At 34.4% G+C, this 24,271-nt stretch overlaps 1 protein-coding gene across 1 annotated transcript in view; it reads right to left on the bottom strand.

Moving 5' to 3' along the window:
- The window catches only part of LOC107600229 (semaphorin-6B-like), a 133,381-nt gene that overhangs the window by 45,911 nt on the left and 63,199 nt on the right, over positions 1-24,271 (bottom strand). The window contains exons 2-5 of the mRNA XM_016292072.1: positions 10,639-10,762; positions 6,367-6,481; positions 3,718-3,778; positions 3,368-3,430 (exon numbers count right to left, since the gene is read on the bottom strand). Coding sequence (XP_016147558.1) covers positions 3,368-3,430; positions 3,718-3,778; positions 6,367-6,481; positions 10,639-10,744 — 345 coding nt within the window. The 5' untranslated portion in view covers positions 10,745-10,762. The remainder of the gene's footprint in view (positions 1-3,367; positions 3,431-3,717; positions 3,779-6,366; positions 6,482-10,638; positions 10,763-24,271) is intronic.

Here is a 24,271-nt window from a genome sequence, read left to right on the forward strand (position 1 = left end):
CCATTTATCCACCTCTGAAGATGTTATTGTGATTTAATGCACTACCGCCAACGCTTACGCTTAAACTGTTTTGAACTGGTCACTTTTATACCAGGTGCGGTGCAATTACAGTACTTTCCAGTTTTAAGTTGTTTATCTGTGCATAAAGAAGGCAAAACGCTACGCTAAAAAATACTATTATAATATCTAATAATATTTTATTAACTTTTATTTTTAGATTTACATTTTTTTGTCATTTTGGTTTAAGTTTGAGAAATTGTATCATTTTTATTTCTATTTAGATTTAATACATTTATTTCAGTTTTCATTTGACTAATTTTATACTTTAACGTATTAGTTTAGATATTTCACTTGTTTGCAAAGCAACATTTTCATTTGTTTTTTTATATTTGTAAGTTTTTCATCATGTTTCAGTGTTCAGTAAAAAAATGTTTTAGTAATTTGTTGTTATTTTGCTATTTTTATTTTGCTTTTATTTAGATTTACTTATTTATTTCAGTTTTCATTTGAGTAATTGTAATACTTCGTCTTATTATATTTCCGTTAACTACCAAGGCAACACTTCTTATTTTCAGTTTCCATCTAATTCATATTTCAGTTTTCATTTAAATTTTGCTGAAAAATTGTTATGTTATTTTGTCATTGTTATTACTTTGAAAAAATATTCCTATTTAGATTTCATTTAATTTTCGTTTTATGTTTTAACACTTCAACTGCAACATATTTCAATCAATTGTCATTTTTGTTTAAGTTATAAGTATAAGTTTATGTATTTTTCATCATTTCAGTTTTCATTTGAATTAGGTTCTATAGTAAATGTTTAGTAGTTTTATTAATTTCTTTTTAAACATTTCAATTTGGATTTAATGTATTTATTTCAGTCGTCATTTTAGTAATTTTAGTACTTCAACTTCAATTCATCACAATTCACTTAATTGCCAAGGCAACATTTCTCATTTATATAAGTATAATTTATATATTTAATATATACATTTGATGTTTATTTTTTATTTCAGCTTTATTTCAATTAACAAAAATAGTTTTTAATTGTCTTAGTTTTAACAACAATTTTCTTCACATGAACACAATGCTATTTTACAGATCCTCACTGTAGTAAGCGTGTGTGTGTGTGCGTGTGAGGAGTCAGAATAAGGATATTGAATTTCCTCCCTCATTATGAAATCATGTCAGCTTAAATCAAGCAGCAAGAACACAATTACTGCAGGAACACATGCTACATCAGATCGAACACATTTCATCTGACAGCACTTTCTAAAGTCCATCTAATCTTATTCCAGAGCATATGAAGTGCAAAACCCAGCTTCAGTTTTAGGTCTGCTATCAGTGGTGTGTGGAGGTGTGAGGTCAGATCTCTGACAGAAGGACGGATAATTGGACGTGCGTCTCAAACGGACTTATTTCTGGTCCGTCTGCGCTAATATTCTGTCAATCTCACACAATTAGAGGCGAAGGCTGTGAAAAAACGGTTTATAGTTTGAGGTAATTAGTGATCACGAACAAAACCAACACGGAAAGAGCAAGAAAGAGAAAGCGAGAAGCAGAGAGCATGAGAGCCTGATGCAGAACTTGCCGGAGGCAGAGATTCGCAGGTGCGTGTTTGATGTCTCAGATTTGTGCGAACATGTGGGTGGGTGGCAGACAGGTCTAATTTGTAAGCTCCCTCTTGCCAAACAATAATCCTTGTCCAGGTTTGACACTCAGTCCCTTGAAGTTCTCTCCCCTGCAGTCATGCACACCTATTAAAATGGCCTGGTTTGCGAAAGACCAGGAAAGCACGACTCTTACGTTATGAAGGTGGGAAGAAGGCAGAAGGTAATTAGCTTCTGAACTGAAGAATAAGAACAGATTTATCACAAAAACATCAAAGAGAGATATAATCGAGTCTGAGGTTCAGACGTGAGAACCGACTGCGGCTTGCAAAAACAGGCCTTTGCAAACTCTCAAATCTTCTCAAGTTAAAGAGAATATTGAACAAAGAGTTCAGGAGAATTATTTGGGCAGGGCAGATCAAGGGATGTGAAAAAATGCACAAAATCAACTACTTAAGTTGCAGAATGCGTGGGACTCGAGATGTGCTTTCAAAAGTGAAAGTATTTTTCCATTCATGCTGACTTAAAAATGCAATACTCGTAGCGGGACGCTCAAAAAAACAGCGCAAGAACTGACACAAAGTCCAAAGATGTCTGAAAGTGTATGGCTGCAGCAGTGGTGATTTAAAGACAAAAAAAATGCTTTAAAAAAAGCATGACGTCATTATGCTAATTCAAATATAATATGCTAATAAAATAAAAAATAAAAAAGAGAAAATCACTAATCGCTAAACAGCAATTGCCGTTTAAAATCAGTGCTATCAAATGATTAATCGCGATTAATCGCATCCAAAATAAAAGTTTTATTTGCATAATATGTGTGCGTTCTGTGTATATTTATTATGTATATATAAATACACACGTACAGTATATATTTTGAAAATGTTTACGTCTATATTTATATTAATATAATTTATATAATAAATAAATATATTTAATATATAAAAATAACATATTTTTCTGAAATATATACATGCATGTGTGTATTTATATATACATAATAAATATACACAGTACACATACATATATTATGTAAACAAATACTTTTATTTTGGATGTGATTAATCGCGATTAATCGTTTGACAGCACTATTTAAAATATGATTTAAAAAAACACTGTTTGTAGGGCTGCACAATTTGGCACACTTTTAGTAGTATTATAAATACTATTGAAGTATCTAATAATATTTTCAATCATCTTTAAATTTTCAATTTTTATTGTAATTTGTCATTTTATAATTTAATTATATTTAGATTTAATTATTAATTTCAGTTTTCATTTTACACATTTTAGTACTTCAACTTCAGCTTCTTATATTTCAGTTTCAGATTAATTTCTCATTTTCATTTGCTTTTTATAGTTTCTAAGTTTTTCAAATGACCTATGGCTAAAAGAATGATGTAATTATGCGAATTAAAATTTAATATGTTAATAAAAATATAAAATATATTTTTAAAAAAAGAGAAAAATCACTAAGTAATCGTCCGCAATAAGGCTAAAATCATCCGCTGAGAGGCCAGAGTGATGTTTCCTTGTCAAACTGCAGAAATAAGCCAAATCCTTATATTGTACATGTACTCTCCGGGAGAATTTATTTGTATGAGACTGTATCCAGCTCTGGCACAGGTTTGAAACATCGAGCTCCTGGCAACAGTAAATCACTCAAAGTGCTGTGAATGAATTTCCTCGCTAAGACGGTGCTAAAATAGCCGTGAAATGTGAAAAAAACTTTGTGTTACTTGGCACTGAATGCTCACCTCGTGTTTGCCCTTCATTCTACAGATGCGGATGTCATTCTTATTGGATTCCCACGTCCTTTTCTGTGAAACAACAAGGGAGTAAAATCATTACCTACATTCAAGGTAAAATAAGCAAGGTGTTCATACATGCAATTGTGTGTGTGTGCGTGTGTGTGTGTGTGAGAGAGAGAGAGCAGTACAAGGGCTCACCTTGCTGTAGAACATTTCATCTCCAGATACATGGTCCAGTTCCACTCGATAAAGGTCATCTCTGCACCAACACGCACCAAGCAAGGTGTTCATACATGCAATTGTGTGTGTGTGCGTGTGTGTGTGTGTGAGAGAGAGAGAGCAGTACAAGGGCTCACCTTGCTGTAGAACATTTCATCTCCAGATACATGGTCCAGTTCCACTCGATAAAGGTCATCTCTGTAGCAACACACACACACACACACACACACACACACACACACACGAAGACCAGCATTAGCAGTAACAATGAAAATGGGCCTTAATTTAATATTAAACTACTGAATACTTTCCGTACTATAGTATGCACTACACAACACACACAAACATTAAAAAAAATAATAATTTGTTTTCTACTATTTATGAAATGTTTTTGGTTTATCCCATTTTCTTGTTTTGAGCATAAAGCTACTAAAAATACATTAGGTTTATGCTTAAAAAATGAGTAAAAATACTAATACTAATTAAAAATAACAATACAATAAATAAAAATAATTGAAGACATCTTCAAACGATCTAATATTTTGCTAAGTAAACTTACCAATGCAACTGCCATGTACTAGTTGTTATAGTTGACTAAAACATATTAATAATTGTTTTTGTTAATAAAGCTAAAATAAAATAAAACATAAATATGGGATGAAAAACTAAACGTAAAACTTAAAATATTAAAATGACAAAAATTCAAATAAATATAAATGAAAGCTAAAGAGAAATGATCAATACATAAATAAATGAAAATGACAAAAGCACATAACAAAAGTACTAAAAATGAAAATGATAGCTGATAATATAAAAACCTAAGGTAATATTTTTTAATGATATTAAGTACTAAATAGTATATAAATAATATCAAAACAACAGTCATGTAAACAATAACTTATATCAATACACAAAATCATGATGTTAAACTTACTACATGCTCAAGAATATTTCCCCACTGGCAGTGAAGTACATAGTGTAGCATAGAGAATATTAGAAGCATGCAAATCAAATTACAGCCTAAATCATGTGAAGTGACGTGTGGCCAAGTATGGTGACCCATACTCGGAATTAGTGCTCTGCATTTACCCATCCAAAGTGCACACACACAGCAGTGAACACACACACTGTGAACACACACCCAGAGCAGTGGGCAGCCATTTATGCTGCAGCGCCCGGGGAGCAGTTGGGGGTTCGGTGCCTTGCTCAAGGGCACCTCAGTCGTGGTATTGAAGGTGGGAGAGAGCGCTGTACATTCACTCCCCCCACCTACAATCCCTGCCGGTACGAGACTCGAACCCACAACCTTTGGGTTATGAGTCCGACTCTCTAACCATTAGGCCACGACTTCCCCACATGTGACTAACTTGAGACAAGACAGAAAGATAGATTTCAGCACATAACACACTGAAGCACTAAAGGGTTTTGATAAAACTTATCCATCAACCTGTCTATGAGAACAGTCTATATTTGAGTTCTCAGCTCTGGAGATGCCAGCCTCAGAGTTTTGTGGTGACAGGAACCGGTTTATAAGAGTTTCAACTTTCCAGAATGTGTAAGAGAGTTTCTAAGAGCGCTCGGAAACTCAAGATAGACTATATCTGTTCTCTAGCTACAGAGAAAGCAAGCGTTTAAGCGGCTCGATTGTGTAATGGTTAAAGGTCAGCGAACAGGGGTTTAACTTTCAACCAGCGCCTAACCAGGACCACATGCCAACTCCCTGGGGAGTGCAAACCCTTTGAAGGCCTGTCCATGTGACCGATTTCAAAGATGCAACTAAATGTAACACCAGTCAAACTGGACACAGATTTCCCATCAAAACATCCACACGCACTCTCTGACTGTGTGGAGAGAACATGCTGTTATACGGGCTGATGGTGTTGAGCTATAAGGACGGGGTGTTCATGTCAGAGCTTTGAAACGTAATGACATTTTCTCATTGTGTAACCTGTCATTTCAGTTTAAGACCAATTAGGTACCGAGATGGTGTAGCGAAATAGAAAGGTTTTAATAACAGAGAGGATATTATATTCATGTTATATTAATTCAGAATGTAAAACTTTGTTACTGCATGAATAAAGGGGGTGGCATTAAAGCTCAAATTAATATCTTGATGACTAAAAAGGTTGTCAGTTACCACCACGGTTATTAGAAATAATTATAGTAAAAGATTTTGGTTAATTGACGTGAAGCCGAAATATAAAATCTAAAAATATGAGAGGAAAAACAAAAAAATTTGAAATGCTGTCATGGCAAGTTGAAGCACTAAAATTATTAACTGGAAATAAATAAAAACTCAAACTGAACTAAAACTAAAACAGCATTAAAAAATCAATTAAATCTATAATCATGAAAAAAAAAAACCCGAATAAAAATATTAATAAAATAATAATAATAAAATACCAATAAAATGACAAAAGCACATTTCAAAATGACTCAAAGTTTAACTTAAAATGAAAATGAAAATATAAAACTAAAATATAAAAATAAATTATTATTTAATATTTAAAATAATAATAAAATAAAATGATGTAAAAAGATGATATTACAGTTTTTATTAAGTAAAATTGTAAAAAATATTATCATTTTTTACTAACAATAATATTTGAATAATACCAAAATAACAATGATTACAACAGAAAATAATTCACTTCTTCCTTAGTACAGTATGTGCAACAATATGCAAAATAAACAGTCTTTATTTTGCTTGCCCTTACAAGTTGTGCAAAATCTATTGAAAAATTCTTTATAATTTGAAGCGTGCATTGTTGAGTTGTTGGCATTACCTGGCTCCGATGTAGAGCGTGCGGTTGACTTTCAGGACGGTTTGAATATACAGCGGCTCCTGACGGGTGTAAGAGCGATGCGCTCGGCCCACAAACACTGGATAGCGCTTCACCACTGACAAATAAAGAAACAGAGAGAATTCAGAAGAGAGGAAAGTCAAAATGTGGAAAAATGACTAGCTGAGATGGAAGAGAGAGACATTAGGGGCACCCAAACAAAAGAGCCAAAATATGAAGTATGGATGGATGAAACAGACACTAAAACACACGTCCATCACTTTCCCGGAAGAGTTAGAGATGTAGAACCTCTGAGACGAAGAAAGGACAAAGACATACATCACTGAGTCTTTGCCGTGCAGAGTCCAAAAACAAGCTGTCTTCAAGCGAAAGTTCACTCAAAAACAATAAATCTGTCATATTTACACACACTTATGTTGTTACAAACCTGTATGACTTTCTGCCTGCTCTTTTCAAAGCAATTACAATGAATAGAGAATAAAGATTCAGAAGCATCACAAGCTTGGTATATACAACTTGTGTGCTACTGTATATTCCAAGTCATATGATAGATTTTTGTAACAGGAATATGCATCATCACTCACTGATAATAATATATTACAGTGAACTGTTAACCACTTAGACTGGATCATTGAATCAGTGAGTTGAACTCAAACTGAATCAGTTCAATTCATGAATTAATCTTTTAGTCTGTTTTTGAACTGATTCACTGAAAAACATAAACGATTCAATGAAAAGAATGATTTGTTCACATTATGAATGTGTCACGTGGACCACTTACATAGATGTTACATACTAATATGAGATATGCACTTTTAAGGTACTTTTTTTTTTGTCATTTTAGAACTTGAAAGCCCCAGTTCTAATTTACTTAAAGGTGACATATCATGAAAATCTGACTTTTCCAGGTTTTAAGTGCTATAATCAGGTTCCCGGTGTATCTACCAACCAAGGAAATGTGAAAAAGATTAACCCAGTAACTTTGTTTTGGGAAGACTTTTTCTGCAAGCATCTGAGAAAACGAGCGCGTCTGATTTCGCTCGCTTGGTGACGCTGCAAAGGGATCTCATTATAATATTACCGCCCCTTAATCTGAAAGTTTCCACCCACGGCACCGTCATTTTGATTTCACATGCGACAACAGTGTACCAGTTTTAATGCCATGGTGAAAGTTTGAGCAAAACATGCTAACTGTTCTGTCTTTGGCTGCACAGACGAGCACAGAACACTATTTAGAGTCTCAGTCTCAGAGGAGACAACAGAGAAGTGGATTTATTGATTTATTTACTGTATATTGCTGCTGCCACACAGATCTTAAATAAACATGCGATTTATTTCCCAGCAGTTTACCTTCACAGACATAACCGGCTGTTTTTGTAACCCATGTGTGTTTTTAACATAAACTTGTGTGTGAATGAGAACTTAGTTTAGTACTCACACGCGGTGACAGCCGCTTTCTGTCCGTGTGCACTCTTATATCAGAAGTTTAAACTCATATGGTTTAAAACGCATTATTTCAGCATGATAAACATGATAATCAGAACCAAAACAGATGTTTCAGCAGCCAGGTATGAGCTGTAATGGCGCAGCTCTATTCTGGAAAAGGGGGCGGGGAGTAGCAGCTCATTTGCATTTAAAAAGACAGGCACAAAAAAACAGCGTGTTTCTGCTTCCCCTCAAAATAGGCATGTTCAAAATAATATAATAAATGAGCTGTGGGGTATTTTGAGCTGAAACTTCACAGACACATTCTGGGGACACCTGAGACTTATAATACATATTGTAAAAAAGGGGCCTAATATGTCTCCTTTAAATTATATTGAAAATATAAGCCAGTATATCCATGAAAAATATCCCCTTTTTTTTAATGAATGAATGAACACACACAACGTTGTTATTGTTAACTAAAAGTAAAATTGAAACATGCTAATTTGCGAATTAAAAAATTGTTAATTAAAATATATCAGAATGAAAATAAAGTCAAATAAGTTATTAATAAGTTAAAGTACTAAAATTAATCAAACTAAAATAAAAATACATTTAAATTAGAATTATAAAATATATATTTTTAAACAAAAATAATAATAAAAAAAAAGAATAATGACAAAAGCACATAACAAAATGACTAATAATTAAAACAAAAACTAAAAGTATAAACTAAAAGTTAATCTAAAGGATTAATAATTATTATATTACATTATATAATAGTGCATAATAATACACACAGTAAGTGCTAATCTTATTATGCAACCTGCCCTGACAATCAGAGTCCTGGTCCAATGTCCTGTCACATAATTAATATTCATGCGCAAAGCTGATAAGTTTTATATTGAGTGCCTCCTGTATAAACTGCTGTGAAAAGAGTCACTAGCAGTTCAGAGAGCGTTCACACATTTCAGATAAGGAAAATTGCCTTCCAAATGCTGTGGAAAGAAGTTAAACACAATTAGAAAACAGATTACCAGTGGAAAAAAAACCAACAGGAATGTGTCCTCCAACCACAGATGGATCTGAGAAGCCTGAGGACACCCACATATTTACTGTGAATGCTAATGATATTTCTTACAGTTTCTGCTACTAATTAATTCCACTGGAATAAGGAGAGAAGGATAGAGATACTGCTGTTGTTGCTGGCTTTTTCTTTGCCTCTAGTTGTTTGGACACATTTCACAAGGGTTTAAAATGTTTTTGTGCTTTGGAAAGAGCAATTAAGTGTGGAAAACCCTTAAAAAGGTCACGTTATTTCACTTTGATTCACACACACACACACACACAAGCGCTGCCATGTTTGTTCTCTAAATCTAGCCCTCATATAAACCTTTCTGCTGTTTTACTTACTCATTAAGACATTATTTAGTATGTTTACTAAGCCGTTTTCTTCACAGAGAGCGAACACTGGCAGGACCTCACAGCGTAGGTGATTTCAGGTTTTACTATCCTTGTGGGGACAAAACCTGACCCACATAAACACCAGCTACATTGTGCTGGATGACCTTTAACCTCTGGTCTCTACTGAATCATTAGAGGCGCGTGAGTGGTTGTTCATCAGTATCACTGATTCTGCTTTGTGGGATCTGTAGGGAATACGGTCCCTTGTATACACACACACACATACAGTACACAGAGTTTGTGTCTTGCTTGTTCCAACACCATTATGTTAAAAGGCTTTTAAAATGATCACAGCCATATGGTGTATTTCATCCATTCTTGAGCGCTAATGTGCAAAACTATTTACAAACAATGCGACGTGTCCACATCGTATGTCAACCATATGCACATTTAAAAGAACACTTCACAACAGCGGTAGTGCAACATACAGTGTACAAGCTTTAACATAACCACAAGAAAGCAGGCATTACAGTGACTTTACCACATTTAAAGGGAGAGTGCCCTAACCATTGATATATGGACAAAAATACTATGGAAGTCAATGGGACTCAAATCTGTTTGGTTACCAGAATTTTTCAAAATATCTTCTATGTGTTCAACAGAAGAAAGAAAGAAAGAAAGAAAGAAAGTCATATGCATGAGGGTAAGTAAATTATGATACAGAATTTTGGTGGACTATCCCTTTAAGGGTTGAGTGTGAACTATACAATAATGTGTAAATAGAAATACAAAGCTAAATAGAAATACACACACACACACAAATATTTATACACACACACACATACAAAACGACACACAAACATGACAAAAAATTTCCGTAAAATTGCTGAATGTCCTGGCAGAAACTTACCAGTATATTTTCATTTTTTTGTTACATATATAATAATATAATATAATATAAATACTATGATAGTATATAAATAATACTAAAATAACACTGATGCACAGCCGACACACTTCAACTAAAAATAACAAAGTAATGGTATTTATTTTTATCAACAAAGCAGCAGTGGTATCATATATTTGGCTTCTTTAGCTAAAATAGTAAATATCTAAACAATAATATTACGTAATAATAATAATAATAATAATAATAATAAATCACTGGTAAAATCATTGTAACTTGCAAAGGAATTTTCTTATATGCTTATGATCATGGAAACTTGGCACAGTTTGGAATTCAACTGATGTGCCTTTTCTCAAAGCTAATTTACGAGCCAAAAATAGTAACTGCTGATTGTGCTGTTATGCTCTAAATGTATATGCATAAAAGATCATAAACGTGGCATTTATGTCTAACTGAAAAATAACCTGCTGATGTTGCTTAACTGATACACTGTAATTGGTGAGGGGGCGTGCTCTTACCCTCAGCAGGGGCGGAGATTAAAGGGCCAGGTTCCTCTGGAAATGAGCAGGCAGCCAATTGGAGGACAGCAAAGATTCGTAAGAAGCAGGGGGTCAGGGTCGCCATGGCAGCGACACACCACAGCTGTGAAGACAGGAATAGAGAAATGATATTAACTTAGAAAAACAGTGAAAAGAACACAATACAGTACTAGTGAACTGCGTCAACATTCACTATCTGCATAGGCAACCCCCTTGTAATGCAAAATTCAATCTACATAGTTAAAAGACTTACACAAAAAGTAATTGTCACATGAAAGCATAAGATAATTGTTGCTAAGCTAATACATCAGTGATTTAATAACCACAAAATTGCAATATCACATGTAAATATTGCATACAATTGTGGATTATAAAATAAAAATAAAAATACAATATCAATCGTTAGCTGCAGTATTGAATAAAATATATTTATATTCAACATTTTCCTCTGTCAGTCATTTTGGATCAGGTTTATATTCATCAAAACTATTAGAAACATTTTTGTTAATTGAAATACAGCTGAAATAAAACATAAATATTAGATGAAAAAGAAAATACAAAACTGAAGTTGAAGCACTAAATTGGAAATAAATAAAAAAGAAAACTAGAATAAACTAAACTTAATTTAAAAAATAAATAAAACCTTAATAATGAAAGCATAACAACCATTTTAATTTAATTTATAAATAAATTAAAACAAAAATAAAAACCAAATCAAAATATTAATAAAAACTATAACATTATAATACCAAATAAGACAGTTTTGGATTAAAAATGTAGCTTGTCCAAGGATCTTATTAAAGCAAGTTATTTTCTAGCTCATATAATATAAAGACTAATAGCTCAGAAATCTAAATAAATGTATAAATAAAATGTATTGTATTAAAAAACAGTAATAATATAACAGATTTGACCGTTTTTTTTAAATAGCTTAAATGACACTAAAAACTCTATTTTGCAGAAACTGTCCTGCAAAATGTCTGTTTACAACATCGACCAGCAGGAGCTATCGGAGCCATGCACTGATTTTGGCCAAATCAATGTAACAAAACTTTTCAGTTTACTTCTGGAACAACCTTTAAGTCAGACACACCCCTATATGATGCCTAAAAAGTTGCCTAGGTAGGCAGCACATCAGGTTTTGGAGCTAAAAATATAACACACAAACAAAGATACTCTGTAAAAATGATTTATGATACAAAGGAGCATTAGACGTCTTGTGTGTTAGACGTGCCTCGTGCCTTCAATGAAATTAAATGCATAGGCGACTCCACATGAGCATGAGTCGAAACAGAAGCTGTTTATGATTTAACATTTGACATTTATTCGGCCACTTTATGAGGAACAGACTACTTACAAAAACCACAATACCTGTCTGTAAAGCAAAACAGACTTGCGTGATTTTAACGGGTGTTAGGAAACCGTCTGTCTATGAGTGAGTGTAAGTGGGGCATAAAACTGCTTAACAAAAGCTTTCATCTCCAACAATCAGTTCTTCCTTCAGACAGAAACCAGATGAGAGTCGTGAGGGCTTCTCTTTCACGGACAACCCTCAATTACCGAAGAGTCCCGAGACCACACACACACACACACACACACCGTAATTCATCTTCAGCACCTTTTCATTGAGTCTATGAAGGAAGGAGTGACCGGTGGCTTTAGCAGGAGGACCAGAACGATGCCACCATCTGCTCTTTTCTTTTCCACACTCTTTTTCATCTGTCCTTTTCTTTTTTCGCTCAGTGTGATTGCTGTAATTGGGTAATTTATGAGAGCGTGTCAAGCCTTCCTCCTGCAGTATATTACTGACACAAACACACACGAGACAGGGTGAACTACGGTCAAGCTTCACGTAATCTGAAAAGTCTCGCGCAGACTTTGGACTATCATATAAAGCAAATACAGTTTATTTTTTAGTAGTTGATGAATATCAATGAGAATCATGTTGAAGGTATCGAAAGATCCCAGTCAGTTTGAAATCAAGAGGGAATGCTGAAGAAATCAATGGAATATGTTTAGAATACATTACCATTCAAAAGATTTGGGGTTTGTATGTTTTTATGCTCACCAGGGCTACATTGATTTGATTAGAAATACAGTAAAAACAGTGAAATATTATTGTACTTTAAAATACCTGCTTTCTTTTTGAATCGTTTTTAAAATGTAATTTATTTCTGTGATGCAAAGCTGAATTTTCAGCATCATTACTCCAGTCTACAGTGTCACACGATCCATGCAGATATCATTCTAATATGCTGATTTCCTGCTCAGGAAACATTTCATTTTATTATCATTGTTGAAATATTTTTTCTTTATATTTTTGTGGAAACCGTAAGCATATTTTTTCAAGATTTCTTTTTTTAAATAGAGAAAAATTAAATAGGAAAAAAAAATATTTTGTAATATTGAAAATATCTTTACTTTCACTTTCCATCAATTTAATGCATTCATGCCAGTGTTATTTTGAATATATATATATATATATAGTTTTATTAATATTTTGAATTTAATTTTATGTTTATTTTTTCCCATTTTCATTTTTTTGTATTTCTGCCATTTTTATTATTTCTTGATTTTGTTTTTGTATTTCTATATTTTTATACATTTTATGTCTGTTTTAGTTCATTTACTACATCTAGTCGAATGCTGAAACTATACAATAATGTGTAAACAGAAATAAAAATCGAAATAGAAATTTAGAAACAGAAACATTTGAACAGTAGTGTAGGGAATATTAATCCTTTCAAACACATAATTTCAACAATATAACTTAAACAAAACAGAATATACATTTGCTCTCAAGAAAGCCTCATTTCCTTCCTACTAACTCAAACAAAAAGAGCCAACCAATTGGATTTGGAGTTTTGAATAATATTTGCGTAAAAATATTACTCAGGCAATCCATGGACATGCCATCAAAAGCTAAAGTCACTATAAGACACTGAAGTAATGATGAATTTCATCATTAAAACCTAAAAATCTGAACCGTTTCAATGACAGTGATGGTGAGCGTTTTGCCTCAAAGGATTTGTTTGAGACCTTTCTCAATTATCCCTTCTTCTGCTTTCAACAGGCCTCCAACAATACATGCATTATCACTTAAATTAGATGAAACAATGAATAATGTAATTAAGACATCCCTCAGGATGACAAGAGATGAAGAGATGAAAAACTAATTGAAAGAATTTTAGATGCCTTTGGAGAAAAGTTTTGAAATTAATAGTGGCCTTTTCAATTCATAAATTCATAAGGCAGAAATGAATCTCAATGGCATTAGAGAGAGACGAGTACTATGACTCTATTAGTCCATTAGCACGCCGCGCACACACAGACACGATGTTAATCCACCGCACACATAAAACAAAGAACATTGTCAAACACATTACTTGAAAGAGCCCACACCGTACTCGTTTTTATAAACAGTACAGTGGCGCTGCAAAGACAAACATCACAATTACTGCTGCTCACATTTGAGGTTAGGGATTTGAACAAATCACCAACCCTAGGTAGTAAACTTCAGTGTTGTTTGTGCAATGATTGATGCCTCAAACCGTGCAGCTTGTTGAAATGAAGTGCGCTATTACTTTTCTAAGCAACCAGACAGAATAGTCCACCCAAAAATCCAAGATTGGACATCCAAGATGTACGTAGATGAGTTTGTTCCTTCATCAGAACAGATTTGGAGAAATTCAGCTTTACATCAGTTGCTCACCAATGGATCCTCTGCAGTGTATGGGTGCCGTCAGAAAGAGAGTCCAAACAGCTGATTAAAAAACATCACATGTAATCCACACCACTCCAGTTCATCAATTAACATCTTGTGAAGTGAAAATCTGCGTGTTTATAAGAAACAAATCCATCATTAAGACTTCAAACTGTTGCTTCTAAAATACGAGTCCTCTGTCCATAATATCGCTTTCTCCAGTGAAAAAGTCATCTTGTCTGAATCAGGTGAGAAATATGTACAGATCAAGCACCGTTTACAAATAAAAACAGTCCAAAACTGTTCTAAAATATATGTCAGTAGATTTTGATGTGAGAGGACAACAGAGGATGGACTTTTTCACTGAAAGAAGTGTTATTATGGATTATGGACTTTTTGTTTTTCAGTTTAAAGTTAAAACGTCTTGATGATTTTGCATTTGTTTCTTATAAACACGCAGCTTTTCACTTCACAAGGTGTTGATTGATGGACTAGAGTCGTGTGGATTACTTGTGATGTTTTTATCAGCTGTTTAGACTCTCATTCTAACGGCACCCATTCACTACAGAGGATCTACTGCTGAGTAAGTGATGTAATGCTACATTTATCCAAATCTGCTCCAGTGAAGTAACAAACTCATCTATTACATCTTGGATGGCCCGAGGGTGAACATTTTCAGCAAATTTTCTTTTTTGAATGAACTATTCCTTTAAGCATCCATAACATAACAGAACACAACTGCATAGCAATGCACTAAAAACCTTTACCATTGTGGTAGCTTAAATAGGCACCTACTCAAATGTTTTTCCTTTACATATATATATATATATTTTTTTTCTTTTTTTTCTTTAAAAGAAAGTCTTACTGACCCCAAACTTTTGAACGCAACAGCAAACTGATGTTTTTATCAGCTGTTTAGACTCTCATTCTAACGGCACCCATTCACTACAGAGGATCTACTGCTGAGTAAGTGATGTAATGCTACATTTATCCAAATCTGCTCCAGTGAAGTAACAAACTCATCTATTACATCTTGGATGGCCCGAGGGTGAACATTTTCAGCAAATTTTCTTTTTTGAATGAACTATTCCTTTAAGCAACCATCCATAACATAACAGAACACAACTGCATAGCAATGCACTAAAAACCTTTACCATTGTGGTAGCTTAAATAGGCACCTACTCAAATGTTTTTCCTTTACATATATATATATATTTTTTTTTTCTTTTTTTTTCTTTAAAAGAAAGTCTTACTGACCCCAAACTTTTGAACGCAACAGCAAACTGTTTTTTTTTTTTTACTTCAAAGAGCCAGGAAATCCGTTTTCCATGTTATGACCCCTGTAAGTTGAAAATCTAAATCGTATTCAACAAAATGTTGTGTGTGTGTGTTTCAAGGCTGTTTATGAGGGGCACTAAAAGGACAAAAGCACTGGTGGGCACACAGAGCTTCTAAATGCTTCATAAAGAAACCATTCATTGTCTTGAGCCTTCAAAACTGCTCTCTCTCTCTCCCCCTCCCTCTCTCTAATCTCATTCATCCCCCTGTCCCACTCCAGCATGAACCCCTGTGCCCAAAGGAAAGGTCAGAGGTCAGGATAGGTATCCTCCCATAGGGTTTTGCAGCAGAAAACATGTCTCTAGTACAGAACGCGTCTGTAATTTGGTTTAAGGGGGTCGTGACCGAGCCACAGACACATTACGTTTTGTGATAGCTCTAAATTAAACCTAATAGGCAGTGATACCACCTCAATTGTTTCTTATTAACAGAACACACACACCTCACAAACTCTCTCGCTTCCTTCCTCTCTCACACACTCGAGCAACAAGGCCTGAATAACACAGGAGCGGTCCAAGTCTTTGTTGGCAGGCTGACGGTGCTAACAGCCGTTAAAATGAAAGGCTTTAAACAGCGGTCAGAGACACAGTGGATGGAAATCCCTCACAGATGCCCGTCCAAAGCAAATGACGTTCAAGACATTTACAGAAAACAATGACTGGAATGTCACTGAGGACAAGCCTACCTATTGTCCACAATGCTGAGAAACGTCTAACCAACAATTGCCTTGAGATTCACTGCATCTGGTCAAAGTAACCTGAAAATGAACCACAAAACATTATATAAGAACTGTCTTTATATATATGTGTGATGTACTTGAAGTTTTACTATATAGACAGTATAAGTTTGGGGTCAGTCAGATGTTTTTTTCACTATTATTCAGCAAGGATGCATTAAATCGATCAAAAGTGAAAGTAAAAAAATATATATTTACAATGTTATAAAAGATTGCTGTTTCACATAAATGATGTTCTGTTTCTATCGACTCACCAAAGAATCGTTAAAAATATTTTTCTGATCCACAAAACAATAGGTAGCACAACTGTTTTCAACATTGATAATGAGAAATGTTGAACAATTTGAAAATAAGTTGAAAAATTTGCAATAAGAAATGATTCTTGAGCAGCAAATCAGCATATTAGAATGATTTCTAAAGGATCATGTGACATTGAAGAGTAATGATGCTGAAAATTCAGCTTTGCCTCATAATTAAAATAGCAAACAGTTACTTAAAATTGTAACGATATTTCACAATATTACTGTTTTTACCATATTTTTTGATCAAATAAATGAAGGCTTAAATGAGCATAAAAGTGTTGTGCATATATTAATGAATTCATTTTTCTAAGCAGATTTACTTAACTGTATTGATTAAAAAATATTAAGGATTCATGCATGTAATTCAGTTAATTAACTGAAATTGGTTATAAAATTGCATACGTGCAAATCTAAAAACGGACTGAGAAACTAATGGCATGCTTCCTTTAGAGTGTTCACATCAAGAACCCTTTGTAGGGTACAGTGTTCTAAATCAGTCACTTTTGAGGTTATATTTCAGTTAGGCTGCCTTAGACAACAGCTGCCTATAGACCTTCATCAGGGTAGCACCATATTTAATTTTGGACAGGACTGAAAACGAGGCTGTGTGGAATTCAAGTACAGTGCATTCAATGGATTGTACTGTTGTTTAACAACATATGAAATTGTTCAGCTGATGAAATGTCTTCCCAAAATAAAACTTTTGGCAGATAAGCACTTCATAAAACAGTTTTGAAAGTTGTGAGTTGTGAAAAGGAACTTAATACAGCACGTGCCATTATAAAGGCTGCAAGTCTATCCCTCACAGCCTCGTTTTCATTCAATATGGCTTCTAAAGGCTGAAATACAATTCACTACTATTTGAGCTCCTCCAAATGGATGGAATCGGAGTCTGTGACTATCATACATCACACAAATTTTCTGTGGAATCTGTCAACATAAATCTGCAGACTGGCTCTGACTTTAGGCAACTAGTGTTGACTTATCCAGACTGTCAAAACAGTTAATCTACATTAGCGTACGTACGCACTCAAGATCACCAGATTAATCTAATACACTGGACCACTTTATCTCTAAACTCAGCTAAAACCAAATAAACAACAACAAAAAAGCGCCAGCGACCGAACATATTTTTATCAGCACCCTGTTGATAATTACAATGACCTCCTCCTAGCCGCTTGCGTAACAAAAGTCTGAAATCTTCCAAAACACGTTTCGCAGGTCAAAAAGTCGAACCTCAACATTTGTCAGACAAATAAAACAAACCCCGGCGACTGGCACAGCGACACCCTGCTGTCCACAAACAATCCGCCGAGACTCGGGCGGCGTTCAAACACAAACCAGGAGACCTGGATATTTTCCTATCGGGTCTCCTGAGGCTTGCTTTCGGGCCTCCATAAATACACACAGGATGTCATATCTCAGCAGGGTCTGTGCTATCTCTCGCCAGTGACCTCTTTACATGGTCTGTGGTAGGTGAAGTTTAACGCTGTGGAAACAACCGCAGCTCTGTGTTTAATGGAGAAGGACAGGGGAGAGAAGCAGAGGGCCTCGTTCTTGTTATTTTAATGAAGGAATAATGCATGGAGTGAGATGACCTGGTGAGATATCGCAGATGAGGAGCAAAAAATAACAGACAAGAATACACAATGCTGCTGCTCTGCTCTGTTACATTACATTCTCTCTACCAATATACATATCTCAGCAGGGTCTGTGCTATCTCTCGCCAGTGACCTCTTTACATGGTCTGTGGTAGGTGAAGTTTAACGCTGTGGAAACAACCGCAGCTCTGTGTTTAATGGAGAAGGACAGGGGAGAGAAGCAGAGGGCCTTGTTATTTTAATGAAGGAATAATGCATGGAGTGAGATGACCTGGTGAGATATCGCAGATGAGGAGCAAAAAATAACAGACAAGAATACACAATGCTGCTGCTCTGCTCTGTTACATTACATTCTCTCTACCAATATGTATGAATCTATATTTTTGAAGATGCATATCATTGCTGATAGCAGATGTGTATATGTTTCAACCAGTGGAGTATCAGAAATATTGAGGCCTCTCCGTGAACCATGAGATGTCTGTCATGCATGGATGGAATATTGCTGATGGAAACAGGTGAGATTTTATACTGGCCAATTTCTCATTCACTTAAGTACTTTGATATTGATTTATCAATCTAGGTTTAACCATAATGTAATTGGATTAACCTTACTGGTAAAATTAAACTATAATATAATTGGCTTATAATGCTTTATGTAATGTAAATATTTTATTGATATCATGATATCTTTGTATGTTTATAGTACATATACACCTAGTAATACAATCTTTAGATTAATATTAATATACTAGAGTACCAACTATGGAATGTTAAAGAATCTGTTATTAGTTTTGCATGTTAATTTATCATTATATACACTGCCATTTAAACATTTCTTTTTAAATAATACTTTTATTCAGCAATGGAGCATTAAATTGATCAAAAATGACAGTAAAGACATTTATAATGTTACCAAAGATTTATATTTCAAATAAATGCTGTTCATTTGAACTTTCTATTCATCAAGAATCCTGAAAAATGTATCACGGTTTCCACAAAAATACAGTATGAAGCAATGCAACTGTTTTCAGCTTTGATGATAAGAAATGTTTCTTAAACACAAAATCAGAATATTAGAATGATTTCTGAAGGATCATGTGACACTGAAGACTAGACTAGAGTAATGGCTGCTGACAATTCAGCTTTGCATCACAGGAACACATTACAATTTAAAGGGGTCACATGAAGTTGCTCAAAAGAACATTATTTTGTGTATTTGGTGTAATAAAATAACACTCCAAAGAGAAAGGAAAACTTGAAATGGCATCATATGACCCGTTTAAAGTATATTCAAACAGAAAACAGTTATTTTAAATTGTAATATTATCTCACAATAATGAACTGTAGGGTAACTAAATAAAAACAATATCAAAAGAGAAAACACTTAAATCACACACACACACACACACACACACACACACACACACACACACACACACACACACACACACACACACACAAATAGGCTATAAATTAAAACTGAAAACTAGAACTATAAAGTAGTTCACCTGAAACTACAATTGTGCCATCATTTACATCATTTCAAACCTCTCTTTCTTTTGTCCTTAAATATATATATATACATATATATATATAACTTTTTTCAAAGTTAAAATAAAATAGCTGAACATCTTCCTTTGCACAGTAGCATTTTAATCTCATCTACACTTTTAGGTGCAATAGCCCTATAAATGTGTCCACGGATTCATAATGGGTGTTTAGGAGCAGATTTATTCCGTAATATATTTTCCAATATGAATCATCAGTGTTCAGAATTTTAAACGGTGTATACGATGTGCTGATTGTGATGAGCACATTATAATTCTCTCTAACGCAGGTCTGTCACCTCCAGCTGGAGTCCAATGGGACTCTCTCAAATTAGAGTTGAATACGGTGAGTCATACAGAGTGATCCATCCATAAACACAGAAGGATGAACGGATGGACAGAGAAGGGAAAAGCATGAGGAACTGCTGTACAATTTTCAGAAAACACTTCACATAAAAGCACAAAAAAATGCAAGGCTTTTATCATGTTTTTAATGGCGCTTTCTAAAGCAAGGCTATAACTACTGCCATACTTTAGGTTAGTCATTTGAACAAACCCCCAACCTTAAGCATGGTATTAATATCCTGTACCATCACTGTACCATGGTAACTCCTCAGTAGCTTTAAGTGAAATAAATGTGTGCATGTGTACATCATTGCTCATGTTTTCATACAGAAAGATGCTGAGGCACTCATCAAATGAAGGGGAAAAGGCAGCAGCAAACTCATCAGTTTTCCTGCCGAACACATACTGTTTTCCTCATTAGCATACACCAAACGTATACTACAACACGGCATTTCACCTTTAGCTTCTGACTGCTGTTGGAATCCATTAAAAGCACGTCAAGCTGTAACCTTTATAGACACGCATTGAGCGACAATTGTTGCCTATTTTACAGTCATACACACGATAAGCACTTTCTGATTTGCGTCAGTCTTGATAAAGATCCCAGCAGACAGCTACTTTCTCACATCTGTTATGATTCATAACTCTTCGTCTAAATTTATACGATGCATGCTCCTCTATATTCAAGAGGACAAGCCCAAGTCTCTATACAGGCTTTAATGTGGCACAGATATGATGTATGAAGTCATATTACAGCACAGCTCACAATCTAAATCACAGAGTCTTATGTAAGCTTCTTTAATATACTTTACGTAATATTGGACTCCCAAAGCACATCGTAATAACTAGCCTGTCATTTTATGTAGTGCATTTGTGAGAAGAACACAATAAACTAGAAAATATTCACAGCATAGTGACTACCGCAAACGTCATGATAAACACATTGTGGATATTAATCATAATTGCAAATGCACAGAGAAGCTGCATATACTATTTTTGTACTGTGCACATCTAAAAAAAAATATCTAGAAAAGCAGGCTAGAACTATGAAAGACAGACAGAAAGAACAACAGAACGATAGAACAATAGAATGATAAAATGATAGACAGACGATAGATAGATAGATAGATAAAATTACAGAACTGCAGAATGATAAAATGATAGACAGACGATAGATAGATAGATAGATAGAACGATAGATAGATAGATAGATAGATAGATAGATAGATAGATAGATAGAATGACAGCATTTTAATCTCATCTACACTTTTAGGTGCAATAGCCCTATAAATGTGTCCACGGATTCATAATGGGTGTTTAGGAGCAGATTTATTCCGTAATATATTTTCCAATATGAATCATCAGTGTTCAGAATTTTAAACGGTGTATACGATGTGCTGATTGTGATGAGCACATTATAATTCTCTCTAACGCAGGTCTGTCACCTCCAGCTGGAGTCCAATGGGACTCTCTCAAATTAGAGTTGAATACGGTGAGTCATACAGAGTGATCCATCCATAAACACAGAAGGATGAACGGATGGACAGAGAAGGGAAAAGCATGAGGAACTGCTGTACAATTTTCAGAAAACACTTCACATAAAAGCACAAAAAAATGCAAGGCTTTTATCATGTTTTTAATGGCGCTTTCTAAAGCAAGGCTATAACTACTGCCATACTTTAGGTTAGTCATTTGAACAAACCCCCAACCTTAAGCATGGTATTAATATCCTGTACCATCACTGTACCATGGTAACTCCTCAGTAGCTTTAAGTGAAATAAATGTGTGCATGTGTACATCATTGCTCATGTTTTCATACAGAAAGATGCTGAGGCACTCATCAAATGAAGGGGAAAAGGCAGCAGCAAACTCATCAGTTTTCCTGCCGAACACATACTGTTTTCCTCATTAGCATACACCAAACGTATACTACAACACGGCATTTCACCTTTAGCTTCTGACTGCTGTTGGAATCCATTAAAAGCACGTCAAGCTGTAACCTTTATAGACACGCATTGAGCGACAATTGTTGCCTATTTTACAGTCATACACACGATAAGCACTTTCTGATTTGCGTCAGTCTTGATAAAGATCCCAGCAGACAGCTACTTTCTCACATCTGTTATGATTCATAACTCTTCGTCTAAATTTATACGATGCATGCTCCTCTATATTCAAGAGGACAAGCCCAAGTCTCTATACAGGCTTTAATGTGGCACAGATATGATGTATGAAGTCATATTACAGCACAGCTCACAATCTAAATCACAGAGTCTTATGTAAGCTTCTTTAATATACTTTACGTAATATTGGACTCCCAAAGCACATCGTAATAACTAGCCTGTCATTTTATGTAGTGCATTTGTGAGAAGAACACAATAAACTAGAAAATATTCACAGCATAGTGACTACCGCAAACGTCATGATAAACACATTGTGGATATTAATCATAATTGCAAATGCACAGAGAAGCTGCATATACTATTTTTGTACTGTGCACATCTAAAAAAAATATCTAGAAAAGCAGGCTAGAACTATGAAAGACAGACAGAAAGAACAACAGAACGATAGAACAATAGAATGATAAAATGATAGACAGACGATAGATAGATAGATAGATAGATAGATAGATAGATAGATAGATAGATAGATAGATAGATAGATAGATAGATAGATAGATAGATAGATAGATAAAATTACAGAACTGCAGAATGATAAAATGATAGACAGACAGACAGAATGATAAAATGTAGATAGATAGATAGATAGATAGATAGATAGATAGATAGATAGATAGATAGATAGATAGATAGATAGATAGATAGATAGATAGATAGATCTGCAGAATGATAAAATGATAGATAGATAGATAGATAGATAGATAGATAGATAGATAGATAGATAGATAGATAGATAGATAGATAGATAGATAGATAGATAGATAGATAGAGTGATAGAACCCTAGCTCTGGCTTCAATCAACAGTAGGCAGTTTGCAGTATCCTAGTATGCACTCAGATAAGGATTCCGTTAAAGACTACATACTCTGTCCTCACACAGCATTCTAATTAGACCCCAGACTCTGTCTTACATGACTTACTAAAACACATCGATTCAACGTTCTCATTAGAATGTTTATTGACTGATCTGTGAAGGCTAGCATTAGCATCTCTGCTAGTCAGGGGTCCCAAGTGATTCTTAGCAGTCCGCGTTTAGCCTAGAAAGAAGCACAAGGTTTTAATCTCTGCGGCGTTCAGCCTTTGATCTTGACTAAATCACTGCACTCTCATCCCACCCATCATACTAAGACACACAATATAACTAATGGAATAGAGAATTAAAGAGACCAGGAAATACGAGTTTGTAGCTGCTTAAAAGACACTTGTAAGGCTTTAGCAATTTCCTGAGAGAGCAAAGGGTCTGAATATTTAGGACCATGTGATATTTCAGTTTTTCTTTTTTAATAAATCTGCAAAAATGTCAACAATTCTGTGTTTTTCTGTCAATATGGGGTGCTGTGTGTACATTAATGAGGAAAAAAAATTAACTTAAATGATTTTAGCAAATGGCTGCAATATAACAAAGAGTGAAAAATTTAAGGGGGTCTGAATACTTTCCGTACCCACTGTATATATATATATATATGTGTGTGTGTGTGTGTGTGGGTGTGTGTGTGACATGCAGATAATGTTTTACTAGATGAATATCCCAATGATTCAATGTCAAAAAAACATGTTGGGGTATATTTATTCAAAATAGTTTTCAGTAATTGAATTAAAGCTTAAATATTAACATTAGATGAAAAACGGGGGGGAAAAAAACATAAATGAATAAAAATTAGAAAATTAGATATTATAATAAATTTCTGCACTAAATTTACTAAAAAAAAAAACGATCAAACAAAAAAAACATAAAAAACTAAATTGAAACTAATTGAAAACGTAAGAATAAAAGTGAATTCAAAACATTAATACAGTACATAAATAATACTAAAATAACACTGCTGATATTGCTGCTGTACTGTGGTTTTTCCATCAATGA

Source organism: Sinocyclocheilus grahami, unplaced genomic scaffold, assembly GCF_001515645.1.
Source record: "Sinocyclocheilus grahami isolate Dianchi unplaced genomic scaffold, SAMN03320097.WGS_v1.1 scaffold280.1, whole genome shotgun sequence".
NCBI classification, from domain to species: domain Eukaryota; kingdom Metazoa; phylum Chordata; class Actinopteri; order Cypriniformes; family Cyprinidae; genus Sinocyclocheilus; species Sinocyclocheilus grahami.